Below are 18,560 nucleotides of genomic sequence, written 5' to 3' on the forward strand. Positions count from 1 at the left end.
GAACATCGAGGGATGATAACGCGTCGACAGTCGCGGGATGTATTTCCCTATGTACAAGGGCAATTACTCTCTTTCTCTCTTTCGAGGGGTGGTATGGGGAGGGAAAAAGAGAGCGCGAGGGCTAGGCAACATTTTTCTTCGTAGCAGCTGCAGCTGCGCGCGAACAAACGCGGCGAGTGAAAAGTCAGGAGGGGTGGGACGGGCGCAGGGGAGACGTCGCACCGGAAATACCCGCAACACATGCTCTGCCGGCTTCCTGTCATGTAGGTGGTTTAACTCCGGCCCCGGGGTGACGATAAAATATAATTTCCAGGCTGCACGCAGGAAACTCTCTCGCCGACACGAGCTTCGATTCGTTTTTTCTTCTTTCTCTTTTTTCTGCACGCGTGCAAGGACAAACAGACTTCTAACTTGAGATTGACGATTATTAGAGGAGTTAAGGAAAATGGTACGAAGAAGTTTTGTCTTTTTCTAATCTGCAAGGTAATTAATTTGATAGGATTATTTATTAATTGAATTCTAGTCTCTGACAAGACGCGTTCGATCTGGCGTGCATCAACTTTCTATGATTTCTATTATTGTAATAAAGCGCATTCAATGTAAATCTGTCGAGTAGACGTTGCGTGCGTTTATTAGGAGCGTAAGTTTCTATGTTAACCATTGCTCCATAAAACGGAGAAAAATGTTGTTAAACGAAGAAACGCTGACAAAAATTCGAACGCTCCTCCGTCCAGTTTGTCAAAGACGTTCGAGCGTTAGACTTTCAAGTTCTATTTACACCATTTTCGAGTAGCGAGGACGCGTTAGAAATGACTAATGAACCAAATGCACAGCGCACAGAGAATCCGATAGCAGCCTCTGTTCCGTTCCTTTTTTTCTGGCTCGAAGGAAATTTTCGAGAGGTCCCGCTGGGCCAGAACGGAGCAGGCGAATCCGCCACGCGAGATCAACGTTTCCCAACGACGTTCTGCATCTACGATGATAGCATCGATCCCTTTTGAAGTTTCCTTTGGTACATCTAACAAGAATCCTCTCAGACACCATACTGCTCTGCCATTTAAAGTCGCTGACGAAATGCGCAAGAATATTCAAGAATATCTACTTCCTCCTAGCACACAAACGAGATTTCTACAGGATTTTTACAAATTTACATTCCCCTCTTTCTCGTAGTGAAAACTGCCAGTTTGCGAAGTTTTTTCGAAGAAAATTGCGATCTTCGGATCGCGAAATAAATTTGTACGAGCGAAGTTTAATCGCCGTTCGTTCGCTTACTCCACTGAAAACGGGGGAAGGTAAAAATGCCCGCGAAAATATCCCGCGACGCAACGAATTTCCAGCGTCTCCAGTTTCGACCGAGGAGCAGCGCCGCGATATTGCTTTCATACACTCGGACTATCCAGTTTAGTAGGATGAAGGCGCGCGCGTATCTGGAGCGTGACAAGTTTCCAGAATGTGTGTATGCAAAAAGGTGGCTGGCTGTTCTACGCACTCGTCGAGCCGCCTCCGTAAACTAAATGGACTCGCGCAAAAGGATCGACGCCAGACGAGAGGAGGAAAAAAAAGAAAGGAAAAAAGGAAAGAGGAGAAAGAGACGGAAGGAGGGTGGACGGAGGCCGCAGACATTTTTCGTAACGATACCACGGGGCGATAACGAGTCGCGTGCCCCGCCGCGAACAGCTGCGATATCACCTGCCCATCTGGCGACTTTCTCGTAAATCCAAAGTTACGTCCGCGGCACGTAGACGCGAACGAATCGGGATCCTCGCTTCCACCAGCGGCTGTTCTCATTTCCCGCGGCCCGTTTCCACGGGAAATCGATTCGCTCGGGGGTGGAACGCGAGACGGGGCGCGCTTGGTACCCGGTGGACAATGGCGATCCCTGAGGCTGATTCGTCGAATAAACGGGAACGAAGAGGAGGCGTTCGACGATAAGAATTCGACTCTGTTAATAAATTCGATCGCAGGAGGGGAGGCGGAGTGTTGTGTTTATTGTTTGTACAGTTCGCCTGGAGAAGAGCTGACTAACAGTTTTGACGGAGCGGCTCGCGATATCGTGTAACACGCACGAGGGCTGCGCGTGCATTCCGATCCGATGAATATTGAGCCACCGCGTGTCAAGATGCACGTATGCCTTCGATGCACGGTGAATGCACGCTTTCGACCATTCGATCCGAAGTCAGACGTGTAAGGATGCGTTCACGACTTTACCAAACTATCAAAGCGACGTTACGTGTAACCTTCCAACATCTAAGAAGCTTGTAGAACTCGTTAAAAGAATATTCTTCGAACACGATTGAAATTCTTGTGCTAGAACGAGGAGTCTCGTCGAGAAGGGCAGCGAGTCGCGGCGTTTTCGTTCCTCGCAGCAGGAACCAGCGACGTCTGGGCTGAAATTCGTCCGCAGAGCCAGCCAAAGCACCAGCTGCCGGGCAGGTGATGGTGCAGCTGCCTTCGAGAGAGGCGCGTCCTCCTCTCGGTAGCCATCTCTCATCGGCGAATTCCCCCCTCGATCCTGGACCAGTCGTCGACGGGATCGATGCTGTTCACCGTCGTTCGCCCTCCCGAAAACGCGAGGAGAAACGCCTTTTCGCGGAGAACAGGAACCGTGGATCGGCCGTGTTCGACCCGTTCCCAGGGAGAACAGTTGGCGAGCAATGCCACACTCCCGTCAGCCAACCACTTCTTCTACTTCCTCGCTGTGGGAATTAGGCAGGCTTTTTCGTTCACTGTGCGCATGCAGATTCATTGGTTCAACCTGTCGTCGAGTGGTCCTCGAGTGGACTTGCTCGAAGAGGAGAAAGCGACGAACGCGAGTCTACGCGTATTCTAAGTTTTCACTCGTGAAAACTATTGCTCGATCAATCGTAGTAAAATCGATTATGAGACTACATCGAGGAACCTCAAGAAATTTACTGTATAATTAAGTAAAACAATCCTTTATCACATTTTACGATCGGATTTCAACCCCTACCAACCCCTATAGAATTGCTAATATTAAAGAGGTCCAAACCAGAGGAAGGAAGTAATAAAAATTCGCATTAGATAACCTCGTAAAGAGAAAAGAAGCTCGCTGCCCCAACAAGTTCACTTTTAAGTTCACCAGCAGATGAGGCCAGCCCTATTTATCGGTCCCGTCGTCTCGAAGGGCGTCAGGGAAGCCCGCGTCGCGGTTTTTTGCTCGAATCGTGTAGGCGCGTGGCTTGGTCCCCGAACAGCTGGTTTATTTATGCGCGAGGGACAGCCGGTTGGAATGGTCGTTTCATGGAAACGACGATTCCCGCGAACCTGCGGATACACCGACCGCGAGGCGAGCATCTGTCGCTTTGGGGGCGGAGGGGCATCGATTCTGGTGCAGTTTGAACCTTGCTCTTAGGCGATTCCGATCGCCTCGTTGACCCTCGTTCGATGCTATCGTCAACTATTTTAGGAACGATAACTACATTTTTCATTTTCCAATTTTATACGACAAAAGAAGAGGCAATTTGATAAATTGTTTTCGATGGTCGCGTTACTCGTTCGATTTTAAGTAATGACCGTTATTAAGAAAACACGGAGGTCCTGTAATCGTGGCTGCCGACCTCACAATGCAAGGCTTCATTTCTCAACCGGACACCTTTTAAATCACCGAAGCTTTCGGGCGATTTAATAAATTATACGTCGCGCGGCGCGAGCGCAGTTTGGAAACGCTACAAACGTGTCTCACCGTTACGCAACATCAGCCGCGATCTAATTAGCAGCTAATTTCCCTTTTAGATCAGCGACGCGATAACAATTTTATAAACTTGAACGGGTTCCACGTCTCTCCCGACCGAACGATCTCCGCGGCAGTTCAATATCAACTTAATTTACAAGTACGTCATTAATCATTGGAAAGCGCACGCAAGGTGTACGAATAAGAACGAAAAAAAAGGGGGAAAAAAATCGAACGGAGGAAAAGAAAAGGAAAAAGAAACGATAATCGTTGCTGTTTCCAAGTGACAACGAGTCGCACGGAGGAACAGGTTCGCGGGTCCGTTATTATCGATTATAAATTATTCGAAACTACTTTGTTATTCTTAAGTTCGGCCTTTTGCCGTGTAATGAGGAATAATAAATCATACCAGCCGTTGATAAAGTACACGGCTATCTCTATCGAGGGTGCTTCTTCCGAGAAAAGGCTACTTTTCTCAGGGGCCGACGTTAACATTACCTTAAAAACTCCGCGTATAATGCGCGACCGGCTGAATAATAATTACACAAATCACGCCGCTCTTTATCTCGATACGATCGTCCGACCAAAAAAAGAAGGAACGTTTCGGAGCACACGGCGCAGCGGCAAGCCTTTACACGAAAACGATGCGGAGAACGTTGAATAGGTGTTTATACGTAAGTATATTTATCGTAGGCACCGACGATAGTCGAATTTACGAGGAACCGACGACGCGCGGCGAGCCAGCGGAATTGCAGCCGCATTCGAAGCGAAATGATTCATCCGTCCATTTATTAACGGTAGCTGGGAACGTCGGCTCACGGAGGTATCGAGCAGACTATCGACATTGAGTCGAGAGTATCGCCGTTTAATGCGTCGCGTGATCGCGAAAGAGAGGCGACTCGTCTCGAATACGCGAGACCCTCGGGTGTCTGCTTTATTAATTAACCTGTGGATCTCTGACTGGCTCGTTTCGCGGGATTACGCTTCAGGAACGATTCCTTTGACACGTGCCGTTCTCCGTTTCTCGCTGCTTCTCTCCAACGAGTCCATCGCTTTTCACGTGCGCGCGCGGCTCTTCGATTCGAAAAATCTCTTTTCCTACGTTCTGAAACATTACCTCCTTTTTTCGCGTCCTCGCGAATAGGAAGTTCAACGATCCGTCAGGCTTCGGATAAAAATAAACGCGGCGAGGTATCGACGCTCAACTAAGTCTCGACGCGGGAACCGCAAAGGGTTAATAATACTCGACACTTCGAGTACAAAGAAACGTCTATTTTTGCCAACGTTTGCTCATTTTTTCGCGCCCGGAATAAATCGACGCAGGGACGCGGCCTCTGGAGTATCTCGAGGCGCGCGACAACCATCGCAACCCTTCGAGAACTTGTTACTATCCACCGGAAACTAGTGGCAGGGAATAACCAGTTGGACATCGTGGCGGTCTGTCTGAACGACGAGATGTCTGAACCCTTTGAAACGCGCGAGTACACCGTGAGATCATCCCTTTCATCCCCTATTTCAACTGCGAGTCTCTCACAGGAAATCTCTCCGCAACGAAAGCGTGAACGATCGAAATTCGAAAAGTCTGCGCGCGAAATACCCTGCGTTTAACGCAGACAGCGGAAGCTGGATAAATTCCGCGTCGTCGAAGATACACGTCTGCAAAGTAGCGGAAAGTTGCTAGAAGTAGCGCGCGATCGATATCGCGGATTCTGCGGCTCTCAGTGCGATCGACGCGTGGGCTATTCGTCGTCGAAACGCGAACGGATGAACGGCGGGCAGAAACGGAGTCGGTGAACGAGAGTGCCGGTTGTGCAATTCGCTTGGCGTGTCCGGAGTCAATGTTAGGACCTTGCACTCGGCGTGCACGCTTACGATATCGCGGGCTCGCGCGTGGCTGCGCGGAGCGGAAGTAGACGGAACGGAAGAGGCGACCTTAGCGAAGGGAGGACGCGTAGGAAAGGGGCGGATCGGGTTCCGAGCGTGAGCCGCGATTATTGCAGTGAAACGATCGAGCTGCGGTTGCAACGAAATAGAAGATGCACGCTTCCTCTTCACGCGCCAGCGATAGACATGCAAATCTGCCTTTTTACAGTAGGAAACGGGAATATTCTGTTTCTATTTTAATAATAAAGAGATACAAGCGTGGAGTAACGTTCTATCTTGCGCGTTTCGATGCGCGAACGTCTGTAATTTATCGAATAGCGAATAACTCGAAGATATCGACGAAACCACCCCTAAAACGATGAGACGCCCCTCGCGTTCAGAGGAAGCTCAGGACGATTTCAGATTAGGTTAACGAGGGCGTTATACGTGGACTTTATTTTCTCGCGTCTTGTACGCGGCGACGCGAGACAAGATCGAGACGTTCGATCGCATTCGCGATGTTATCGTCGGCGTCGTTGTCGGATGTTCCTGTCCACGCATGCTCGCTCGCGGAACAGCTGTCGTCGGACTGTTTGAGTTCGCGGTTAGCGTGCCACGCCGCGCGATTGACGTCTGTCAGATACGAATCTTCGTTCGGGTCTAGCGGAATGTTTGCTGTTACCTCGCTACTAAGCGACCTTAATTCGCCGTTTGAGTTAAGTATTAACTGGTAATTAACGGCCCTCGAAATGCCAGCCTAATGGGGACTCGCATTAGCGTGATAATAGATCGAAAAAGCGATTGAGAAATCCGCCAGACATCGAGCAAGACAAGCGGAGAGTAAGCGAAGGATGCGCGAGTAGGTGCAGACGAAAACAATGAATTTTGACTAATTAGACTGGTGACGAAAATTCGATCGATTCTCATCGATGCATCTGATACACGTGAAATACACTGTTCGCTTTTATTGGTGTTACGTAAAAGACGAGACCTCGAGGTTGCCTATTCGAACGATAAAAAATTTCCCAAGTTTTTCATTCCTCTTGATTTAATTTTCAATTTGCGTTTCTTCAGATACCGAGCGCGCATAGATCAAGCTATTCAAGGATCGCTGATACACGTGCACGTTGAAAGTCATCCGTATTATACACCTCAAAAGATCCCAAAAATATCCTACTCTAATTTAAATCCCCAACACAAAGAACCTAAAGATATCCAAGTTCTAAAATATTGAAAAGCCACGTCGCTCACGTTCTGCCATGTATTTATACGAGCGCACGCGCACGTAAGTACGCAGGCCACAAAATCGCGATTCATTCGAATGAATCGATGGTACAGAGAGAGAGAGAGAGAGAGGGAGAGGGAGAGCACGCCACGAAACAGGATCCACACGTGGCGCGTTTCGCAGTGATACGCGGAAACGTTCGGTCACGGTACACGTGCGAAGAAATGTGCATGCGTCATCAGCAACGAGACGCCTCGTTTTGGCATCAATTCGATCGAACGATCCACGTGGCAATTTTTCAGCGAGCAAACTCGAGGAACACCGCTGGAAGGCCATCCTTCCTCGCCAACCACCGCGCCGCCCCTTCTTCGTTCGCCAGGGGAGAAGAAAATTTTCGCGGAGCCACTTGGACCAACCACGGTTCGCAATTAAAACGTTACACTTCGTCGAGCGGCGAGGGATCTTTTCTTTTTTCTTTTTTTTTTGGCGATTAAGTCGGAGGGTTGGTCGAGCGGGCCAACTTTGGACGAAAGTCCCGCGAAGGGGAGGAAAGTTCGCGAGCAGTCGTCGACTGCTTAACGATCCTGCCCTCTACTCGAATGACCACTCGCGAAAAATTCTCCGTTTGAATGGCAAGAAAGTCGAGATGGAGGTGTTTCGATCATACGTAACGACTCTGTCGAAGTTGTACTGTAATTCGTGACCGATTTGGGGTGAACTTAAAACATCGATGAGAAGGATCAGCAACGACTCCGTTAAGTTTCCGATCGATATTCTAATGTGGATACATTGTGCAACATTTGATGTAGCATATCAATTGAATAGCCGATGTTACACAACAGAGATTAAGGAGAGGAAATCAGTATTACAAGCGTTTCGTCCGTTGAGCATAGATGCTAATCAGCGTTGCACAACGACGCTAATATAATAATCAATTGCTTTCGTCGTGATCTAAGGAGAAGCCACTCCTTCCCAGCTAGCAACGATTCTACACTTTTCCGTGAAACGTTACAGTATCCAATTAGTGATCAAATTTACATATAATTCTATCAATTTGCAGCACAATTTTTCTCGCGCAGACACACCGAGAGAATATTAATTAAAATGATCAAGTTAAGGGAAAAAGTGCCGACACGCACGGGAATTTTAATGAAAATATTAATTCACGAAGCTCGTTCAGAAAAAAAAAATATCTTCACCTGGCAACGTTTCCACGTTTCAAGCATCGCTCCCCGCGACATACGCTAATTATCGCAACGGTGCTTTAATGAAAGCATTACCGCCGAAATTCCCTCAGAAAACGAACGCATCGAGCATCAGGCGAGTAAAAATCCATCGCGAGAACCACCCCCGGGTAAAACGAAAGGCCATTTACCATCAGAGCTCGGTGAACCATCCATCTACAAGGTCCTTCACCCACCCCTCGGTCGCTCGTCATCCCCAGCGTCCCCGCCCACGTGAAAATTCCCAAGAACTCTGGCGGATCCCTCTCGCAAGAGCAAAATACAGCCTCGCGTCCGCTCGAAATCGCTCTCCTATGGAGTCCATCGGTGAAATTGAACGGGCGGAGCTCGCCACCCCGCGAAGATCTCGTTTCTATTAGCGATTCAACGAGACTGAAAAGGAGGAAGAAAGAGAACCAGTGGGCAGAGAGAGAGAGAGAGAGAGAGAGAGAGAGAGAGAGAGAGAGAAAGAGAAGGAGAGAGGGTGGCGGAGGGGTGCGTAAGGGGACCCCCTCGGTGTTCTCTGGTATAAGTTATTCCTTTTGTGCGAGCGACGTCCGACGCGACGCGCAGATGCCTTTCCCTTAGCGAAGGGTGCCAGAGAGAGGTTATGCACGCGCACGCGTGCACGTGCGCCGCGTGAATACGGGACCGGAGCAGACGGCGAAGCGGCGAGCTCTTTGTTCAGGGCCGTATCGCGGCGTCCAGAGGCTCTTTCAGCTGGAAAGCGAACCGATTCCAGACGACAATGCCAGTCTCGATCCTGCGTACTGCCCCGCATTTATCGATCGAGATACGCGTCCTCGTCGAGTTGGCCAGACGATTCCGTGGTACCCCTAAACTCTCGCCACCTGATAATTATCGTTGGTCCCCTGGTTAAAAAGTCTTCGTTTTGCTATTGGTGAGAGAGAAGAGTGTTGGGGAAGGTGTAGATCGGTATCAGTGGTAACAGTGGAAGTATTAGACTAAGTACTCGATATTGAATTCTCCTGCAGGAGTGCAACAGTCGTTTGTCGAGTATAATAATGAAAAACGATTCGAAAATGGCTTGAATTCTGTTTTTGTGCCAACGTTCGAACTCGATCGATTTTCGACCACCAAGAAAACACCATAACCGATCGAAAGCGCACGCGGATATCAGTCAACGTACACACGAGATTCCCGGGTCAACGAACTTCCTCGATATTGAGGTGGATAACGCGTTAATTGAGGGCAGCGATAGAGCTCGATGCGCTTCCTCGTTCGCATATCAAGAAACATTCCTTTTCCCCCCGAACCGCCGCGTGTTTCCACGATAAATGCAGTCACGGTTAGACGAACGAATAACCAAGCAGAAATCGTGATCAAAACCCTGTTCAAATTGAATTCAACGGTAAGGACAATGCACGACTGGGATGAAGAACGAAGCGCGACGCGTTCATTTTCTTGAAAGCCAGCCCGAAAAGATCGTCGACTGAAAAACAAGAGACAGCAACGATCTTGTTGCTCGAAGGGGACACGACGAGAAAGTCCGTCGATAAGGTCTTCTTCGCTCAGAAACGCGCAAGCCTCGCGTGGTTTCACGCCCAGTGATACTCGACGCCACCCTCTGCGAGGACAGTCAACCCCTTTCCTAAAAACCTTTGCCAGTCGCCAGAAATTATGAACGTACAACTAGTAGTTTCCATTTTGAGATTGTACGTGTACTTAACATACCATTTGAGAGAGGATTATCGAAATTCGACAATGAACACCTCGATAATGAAGAATCGATTCAGCTGCTTCGAAACAAAGCGCGAAAGCCTCGTCTAAAAGGTTGTAAAAGTCCAACGATTAAAGAGAACTCGATTTCGAGGGGAATAAATGAACGGAGAGCAAACTCCTACAGGTTGATCCAACCTTGCATTTGGATGTAGGAAACGCTGAACCGTGCGGCCTTGTTAACACCAGGGCACACCGTGAAAGATTGCCAATAGTACGCGAATTCAATTTACCGGTCGCTGGCAATCCAAACTTTTTGGACTTGTACCAAAGTTGAACGACACGCCGCGGATAGACGCTTGGCCGAAGTTCCCGCTGCGATTACTATTTCGCAAGAGCGGCGCGAAGTCGGTCCCCCAGGTTCCTCGACTGCTACGGAATCGACGACTAAGTCGGTCCAATTACGAGGCTCGCTCTTAAAACGCTCCTCGCTTCGTCCTTTCTTTTTCCCTTCTTTCGTTTCCCCGCTCGTTTCCTCGACTACACGACGAATCTCAACGGAGAAATCAAATTGGCGAGCAACTTATTACACGGTGACGTGTCAAGAGTTAGGCGCGTGGAAAAGTAGCTGGCAAACAGCTCTATTCGAAATGCACCGTCGTCTAATCGTCGATGTATCTGTCGACATGCGTGGCGAATAGATTGACGGTCGTTGAGTTTGATTAATTCGTAGACAGGTTTCACGAAATCGATCGTGGCTTCTCTGCACCCCCTGGTACCCCTTTTCTCTTTCCACGTGGAGAACGCTCGAGCCCTGACTGTTGGACCTGCCACGAATAATTACAGTCGAGTATATGGTAAAGAGTCGTATTTTTTACCACTTACTATTTAATTCGTACCTGCGATCCCTGAATACGAACGAGCAAAGAGAGAAGTAGCTCGTTCCGATTTAATCGGGAGTTCCACACGCGGAGTGGAGCGCCTTGAATCGACGACTTCGTCGATAAAGAGACGAAAAGATCGCCAAAGATCGTCGTGCCTTAAAGAGGCCTCCTATCAGGGAACGTCGAGCGCGAACATCGTTGAACCCCAATGGGCAACGTCGTGAGAAGAGCAACAATGCGATAGTACAATTTCCTCTCGAATCTTTCATGCCGTGCAACCCGCAATGTACGCGGCGGCGTTCCACGCCGTTCTAAAATAATAACAACGATAATAATGGTTCACGCACGACCATGAAAAGTCCATGCGAGGCACACCGTTGCAACGCGGCAGGAATAAAATCGGTATAATGCTCGTGGCCGTACACGCGATGTTTAAAAGGCGGTCGCGCGACAATAGGTGAAAATGTGCCTTTCACATTTTTCCCCGCGGATCGACCCTCTACCGCCCCGCCCCCCTCCACGCCGCCTTTCTGCCCTCTCTGTGTCGACATTAATAGCCCGTTTTCCGAATAAACACCGTCTTTGTCATTTAAATGCGGTTACTCGCCGTTTCCGGTCCCAGGCCATTGTCGCCGATTACACTTGCACCATTGTGGACGTCGAACGTTCAAATTGAAAGAGAAACGTGTAGTTTCTTTTGTTTCCCTTTTCCTTTCGTTCCTTTTCCTTCTTTTATTTTTTTTTTTTGTTTCCTTTTTTTTTGCATGCGAGGTACGCGACTGCGGGGGCAGAACAATCGAGAAATTCAGAGGATCGAAAGCGTGCAAAATTGGCGATATTCTTGGAAGTACTCGCGTACGTGTAAATGGGTTCTCGAATGAGAACGAGTACGAATGGCGCGGAAAATGGAAATATGGGTACCGACACCGACGAGAGGTATTGAAGCAATTCAAAGAACACAGTTTCACAACTAATGCCACTGTTGATAGAACTGGAATTGAAAAAAGGTTGCACTCGAACAACGCCTCGTTTTCGATTTCTCTTTTGATTCGTGTTATCGAATTAAACTCGCTGTCGAGAAGAACCACGAGCGAAATCTTTGTTGCGTTGATACGATGTTTGACTGTAATGAATCAAGAGGAGTAAACGAACTGAGACTGCAGAAGAAAAATCGAAATTTGTAACGTTCTAACAAACGGATACGCGAGTTAGACAAGAGCGTGGAGAATAATACGGCGGAGAGATGCGCGTATAGATTAAAATAATTACAAGTGGGTGTGTGTTAGAGGGAATAAATGAAACGCACGAAGATACAATTTTTCCCGGGTCATAAATTTTAATCGCGACAGCGGTCTTCGAATTAATCCTGCATCCATGAATGTTCGCTTATGAGATATCCCCCTGGTCGTGTCCTGCTCCCGTTTGTCATTGTCCCACCCTTTGAATTTTTAATCCCTACTTTCCCCCAGCTCGCTTGGTATCTCTCCCAAAAATCAAAAACCGACGCGTCACCGTTCCACCCGATGCATTGTCGCCTGGAAACAGTTTTAGAAATCTCGTTACGGGATCGAATAAATTCTTATCGAACGAACTTTCGAGCACGCGTTCACGAACGACTTACACCATTGCTAGCCTGGATCCTGATTAAATATCTGTGATTGTCAAAGGAAATGAGCACTTTCGAAAGCACCGTATCGCTCCTTATCAATCGCCACTTTTTCTTACTTTCTCACGATGAAAAAAATAAAAGATAATCGTGTACGCGGTTCAACCTGATTGTGAAAACAAATTTATCCTAAGTGTACCGTGCAAGTACGGTGATATAAAGTACATAGCAATGTACAAGTGCAACGTAACACACGATAACGTGTAATAACGTCTGAAGATACCAGTCGATAATTTGAGTATCGAAAATTGATCGCTGCTCGAAAGCTTTCCAGAAATTTACGACGCTGCGAATCCACCAACGGATTCCCCGCGAGTTCGAATAAAAATGAAATGATTGAAGTAGTCGGTCGCGAGGAGATCTCAGCTGGTGATACGTCGTGACGCGGCGTGTCATTTAAAAACCGAATATATTATGCAACGTGCACCACCGTACGCATCCTTCATTTAAACACGAAAGCTCGTATACGCAATCCGGTCACGATTCCTCCTTATCTCGAGATGCAGGAACGCTTTCAACCCTCTGAAAACCGCTGACGCGATGCGCGCACTTCCCGCGCTTTTCCACCGCGAAATTGCTTCTTTTACGATTACCAAATTTTTTTACACTAGAGGGCTTCAAAGAACGCTAATCTCGTTATTCCGCGACAAAGTTTGCAATCAGATTTTACATCGTTGTAATAATTTTTTTATTCCCTTGGATTACACTGATTCCCTCGATTCGTCGTCGAAGCACGTCGGAACCGGAAAACTGGTAAAATTTCAATCTCCGCGAATGCGTTCGTTGGATCCCAGACGATCGAATCCAGAGATACCAACTGCATTTAAGTAATTAAGTATTTAATCGCGCGATTACGTTGTTGACAATATTACTATCGGCGTATCGACGATTTCTATCGCATTACAAATCGTAGATAACAACGTAAATAAAGTATGATCGATACGATTCGATTTCGCGAGCAACGCTGGATTCGTTTCGAAGAGAAAAGCGCATTCGCGTAAATCCATTAAATAAAATGAACGAAACCAATTTAAGGAGATTACAGGGGCGACCGTAATCGTTCGAAAATCGAAACGAGGAGAGACACGCAACAAAAGTTACGCAGCACACTATCGGCTTATCGCGGTTGCCATCGCGATCCGTAGCGACCGAGCAGCAGGCATTCCACGGACTTTAGGCGGACCTTAAACCGAACTCGTTATTTCACCGTGTGTACAGTTACTCCACTGACACGGATGTTAAGAACGAACTCTGCGGCGCAGCGGTCGTCGATGCCCCTAAACGAGGATCATAAAACACCGCGAGCACCGCGGCGACTTTATGACCCCGGCCAGGTATCGGGAAATCGGCAATGAACCGAGCCGCGACTACGAAAATCCATCGCGAGCAACCAACAGCACATCCGGCTCAGCCGAACTAACGGTAATTATACCCAGCAACGGCAGGTGCCGCTCGAAATTATCGTCCCGTTTTTAAATTACCGTCGTTTTCCTTTCCGCGTCCCACATCGGTCCGAAAATCGCGTCTGGTCGTCGCGAGCCAGGTAGACGCGACGAAAAGGGAAGACAAAAGGGAACGAAGAGCTGCTTGCGCGCCAGCTAATCCCCCTTGTTCATTTTCCACCCTGACAAAGGCGGCGCTGGGGTAACCCAGGGAAAATATTTCCCGGTCGGGCACGTTTCTAAACGAATATACGATCCCTCCCCACGAAGGATTTTTTAGAACAATTCCGTGACGCACGTGTAGGTAGCCAGGAACGATTTTGGCGTACCTTGTGTCACTTTAAATCCCTGTATGTAAATGACGCGATGAAACGCCCGACCGTCGACGATATATCTCTCTCCCCGTGTAATCCTGGTTTTATCTTACGACTCCGCTGTAACTTTATTTTGTTTACGTACACGTTGGTAATTTATGGCCCGTTTCGGCACTGGCACGTAATTTCTCCCGGTTCCTCTGTTTCGCTGGTCGATCGATCGAGGCGCGTCGATGTCGACGGGAATCAGCCGTTTTTGGGACGAGCTGCGATCGGTAGAGACACGTTTATCGCGTTTGCGAGATTTCTATCGCGACGTAGGAAAAGGAAAGTGGGTGTTCAGAGTTTTCTGTCTATATTTTACTGTTTTGAGGGGCTTACAGTAATTTTTGAAGCTGATTTTAATTCTACCATGATCGTGAAAATTTGTTAGATGTTAATTAGTTGGAAATTGGCTCAATTTAAGTAACGATAGCAACTCTGTTATAGTGGGAAGTTTCCACGTGTACGTAGATCTTGATGTTCTTTTATAGTACTTTCTGGTGTTTCCTCGTTACACCATATCTATGAACGTGCACTTCAATAAATCACGAAGCTGCACACATACAGTGAACGTATAAGTTATCGTATAAACTTCAAGATACATATTTTTGAAATACCAATATTTACTTTGGACTTCTACGGAATACCCTTCACGTGGCTGTTCAGCGTTGTTCTATCGTTGCGGCAAAAGTGAATTTACACGTTTATGACTCGAAGCACGAAGAGGAGGGAGAAACGTTAATATAGTGAAAAATTAAACAGTCGAACAACCTTCTACGAACAGTCTACTCCACTTTATCTAGCTATTTAACAAACGGTTCTATCGATTTCTGTTAAACGTACCAATTAGGACGATAATTAAGCTGACAAGTGTCGCATACTGATATCGGGACAGCCAGATATGCATATGCACGGTGAAATTCGGCTGGATACACGTCTCACGTATCGCGATACCCATCTCACCCGTGTACGTGGCTCTTAACATTTGCACGCGAGACACGCGAACCCTCGAAACGTCGACGCGTTTCCTGTTTGCTTCGCCTCTTATCGGTAAACAAAGAAATCAAGCGCCACGCGACGCGTTGTTACCGGACATCGTTTATTTTCAAGCTTTTCCCCCATGTTAAATAAACGGGGGACGCGAGAGGACCCAGTCAAATGAATAACAAACGTCCGTCTACATGCGCTCTACGTGTACACGTACATACACGATTTTTCCAAGTGCCACCGCGTATCTTCGACGAAACAGGCGTTTGTTATTTCTCGTTGAAAACAAAAATAGTTGTATCCATTCGTTCGAACTGCCTTTACATGCCCTGGAGAGAGCTTTCTCTCGCTGGTACACACGTACGTGTACGCTGACCCTTATTTCTCCGAATCACACTGATTTCGATATTTATTTTGCTTCGCTTCTCGCTACGTGCTAGAAATTTCGTAGCGCTACGTTAAGACAAATTAATACAAATGCTCGACAGAAGTACGCGTCGATTTACCCTTTATCCGGAGCGAAGCGAAATTCGCTCGGTACTCGCAGTTGTAACCGCCAGTGGCTGGTTACCAAGTTCACTTATTTAGAAATAAACCCATTCGCGATTCAAGGCGAGCAACGTGCAAACTCCGACTGGGAACGTGTGGCAACTGAATTCAAACTCCCTTGGAGTAACTTGCCGTTTCAGCGACGACAAGACAGTACGGTCGCGTGATTTAACGGACGTTCGCTTAAGACGAATCGAAATGATCCGATAATTGCACGCCCGTTAAAACGTTCGGGGCATCGCGCGTCAGAGCGGAGGGTGCCCTCCACCGGCGAAGAGCAAACTCTTCGCGCGTAAACAGAGACTCTCCGCTATCGACATTATTTGCCGACGAATTAGCCGCTCCGAAACGCACGTTGACCGTTCGCCAGTCGATCGAAAGGAGACGACGAGTCCAACAGGCGCCTCGTTTCACGCCACGCATTAAACATTAGAACCATCCACGCTTAATCCCTTGCCTTATAATTAGACGCGCACTGCTCGTGTACTCGTGCCGCGAATTATGTATCGTGGTCTAGATACATAAAATTCGATCGAAACTCCAAGCACGAGACAAACAATTTCCAAAATGAATAAATAATCGTGACCCAGTCGTTTATAAATTATTTCGATAGCTTCACTGTTCCAAACATCATCTCTCGCAACACTGTTCGAAGTGTCAAGCGGACAACCAGTCGAAGATTAACGATCCAGCACGCGCGTCGACAGCCTCGCGCAGCGACATCGTACGACAGTACGAAATCGAATTCCAAACCGATTAGTCGGACGAGAAGGAAAACACGGCGAGGACGAAATACTCGATAAAGTTTCGCGAGCCGAGCGTTGGCCGCGGAAACGCGGAAAAGCGTCGGCAGGCGATACGAACGATAGACGTGTCCAGAAATAAAATTTAACGGGGCGCCACGTGCCGCTTAAAGGGAGATAAATCAAGCGAACAAGTTCGCGCGTCAATGCGTCGTTCTATTCGCGGCACGTTTGCGAGGGAACTGCCGCGTGCGGATGCACGGGGAAAGAATTTCAGAAAGGTAGGCGGCGGAGTGGAGATTTATATACGGCCGGTTATCGAAACTCGCAAATTACGCGCCGGCTAGCCGGGGAGAATGCAACGATTTATGCTCACGCTAAGATGAAAAGTGCGTTTACTCTCGAGCGGGACCGCGGAGTTCGCGTTCACCCGCCTAGCGGGCGTCGAAAGTCCCACTAATTAGTCGAACGCTCGTTCCGTGGGATTAAAATGTTTAGACAATTTGCGGGGGCCTCGGAACCTCGAGCTTAATTACACATTGCTGGGACATGGTGCGCGGCCAATTGATGCGCACAAGAATCCCCCTACGATATTCGATTAATCGTTGACGTAACCGAAGATTGTCGTATCTAAAGCATCGTTTCTTTCGTGTCTCGTAATCTCCAACGAACGAGTCGCTCAGCGAGTATTTACAAAACACTCGCGGTAAATAAATCGAACGCGGTACATTGCTAGGAGAAAGTTTTAAGAGTCATATTCCGCGTTCCATGTACGTAAAATTCTGCAGAAATTTCATCGTTTCAACGATAGTAGGAGCGAACGACCGAAGAACAATTCTGGAACGATTCTTCTTCTGAAACGTATGGAAATTAGCAGCGATTCCAGACGTTCGAACAGTGGTGAATAAAAGTGAAAAAGTGAATTACGTGGATCGACTCACCAAACAACGCCGAAGGCACCATATCCGATGGGTCTGTCGGGCTGAACGGGATCCTGGGCTGGCGGCGGTGGCGGGGGCGCAGGAGCGGCGGGGTGGTAGTAAGTGGGGGGTGCCTGGGCCGCAGCCGCGGCCGCGGCGGCCGCCGCGAGGACCGCTTGTCCCGGGTGGGCCCCCGTTGTCCCGCCGCCGCCTGTCGCCCCCGCCCCACCCCCCTGCATTAGCGACATGGACACGCTCATGGACACCCGCGAGTGCCGGCTGGGCCCAACTACTGCCATCAAAAAACTTCTCCTCTCTCCCTAGGGGCCACCCTCCTCAACCCTATCCCGGTTCACCGCCACCGCCACCGCCAAGGCCCCTGCCGCTTCAGGGAACCCGGGACACGCCTTTGCTCCTCTCGATCCTTCCGACCGTCTCTACTTTTCCCGATCACTTTTCTTTCACCTTCCCGGGGCGACACTGCTCTTCGTTCCTCGGATCTGGCGAATGCCCCGTCTCGCGGGACACGCACGTGACACTGACACACACCTCGTCGAGGTCGGTTTATTCTTTTATCTATTTCTCTCGATCGTTCCACGGCGATATCGATGCGAGCATTCGTCTCTGGATCGACAGGCACCGTTCTCTCGGACAGACGAGAGAGAGAGACTCGGACGATAAACGCGTCGTTCGAGGTGGAAGTGTGGTTATCGTTTTTTACATAGAAGTCAATGGGTCTCGGGTATTGGTGTTGGCTCCATGGCGGTGTTTCGATGCGCGTCTCTTGTTGACACGGGCGATTTAAAGGGGAGGTGGGAATTCGTTGGGACGTGCGATCGTGGACGAGGGATTTTAACGAGTTTCGTGAAAAGAAACGGATCGATCCTGCGCGGCGAAAGGTTCGAGGGCGTGATTTGCCTTTCGAACGCCGCGCGCTTTCAAAGTACGGCGGGAAGGGCTAAAAGTGGTGCGGGACACGAGGGGGCGGAGAATGCCCGTGACTCCACGCACGACGCACAACGGTCGTGGTCGCGTCCTTTTATCGCGACTACAACAGGAACGACGACGACGACAACACGCGAAGGGTAACGTTCAAAGAGAAGACAGAGTCGATGTCCTCGTGTACGTTTCGTTGGCAGCAGCTCCGTGGTAAACGGGGCGTTGCGTGTCGGACGTTTCTATTTAGAAGCGTCGCGAACGGAGTCGTACACTTTCGTGGTCCCACGGATTGTTTGACGTTCGATGCTCTCCTGCTGGAAGGGAAGTCCTCTTGCGTGCATGAATGTCACGAACGAACGGTGCGTAGAAAACTGAACGCGGCACGTTCTTTC

At 48.6% G+C, this 18,560-nt stretch overlaps 1 protein-coding gene across 3 annotated transcripts in view; it reads right to left on the reverse strand.

Annotated features, from left to right (window-relative positions):
* The window catches only part of Nmo (serine/threonine-protein kinase nemo), a 159,322-nt gene extending 141,506 nt beyond the window's left edge, over positions 1–17,816 (reverse strand). For all 3 annotated transcript variants that reach the window (XM_076900013.1, XM_076900014.1, XM_076900015.1), the window contains exon 1: positions 17,251–17,816. In XM_076900013.1, the coding sequence (XP_076756128.1) occupies positions 17,251–17,528 (278 nt within the window). In that variant the 5' untranslated portion in view covers positions 17,529–17,816. The remainder of the gene's footprint in view (positions 1–17,250) is intronic.
* Between the last annotated feature and the right edge of the window lie 744 nt (positions 17,817–18,560).

The sequence above is a fragment of the Xylocopa sonorina genome, chromosome 8, assembly GCF_050948175.1.
Source record: "Xylocopa sonorina isolate GNS202 chromosome 8, iyXylSono1_principal, whole genome shotgun sequence".
NCBI lineage: Eukaryota > Metazoa > Arthropoda > Insecta > Hymenoptera > Apidae > Xylocopa > Xylocopa sonorina.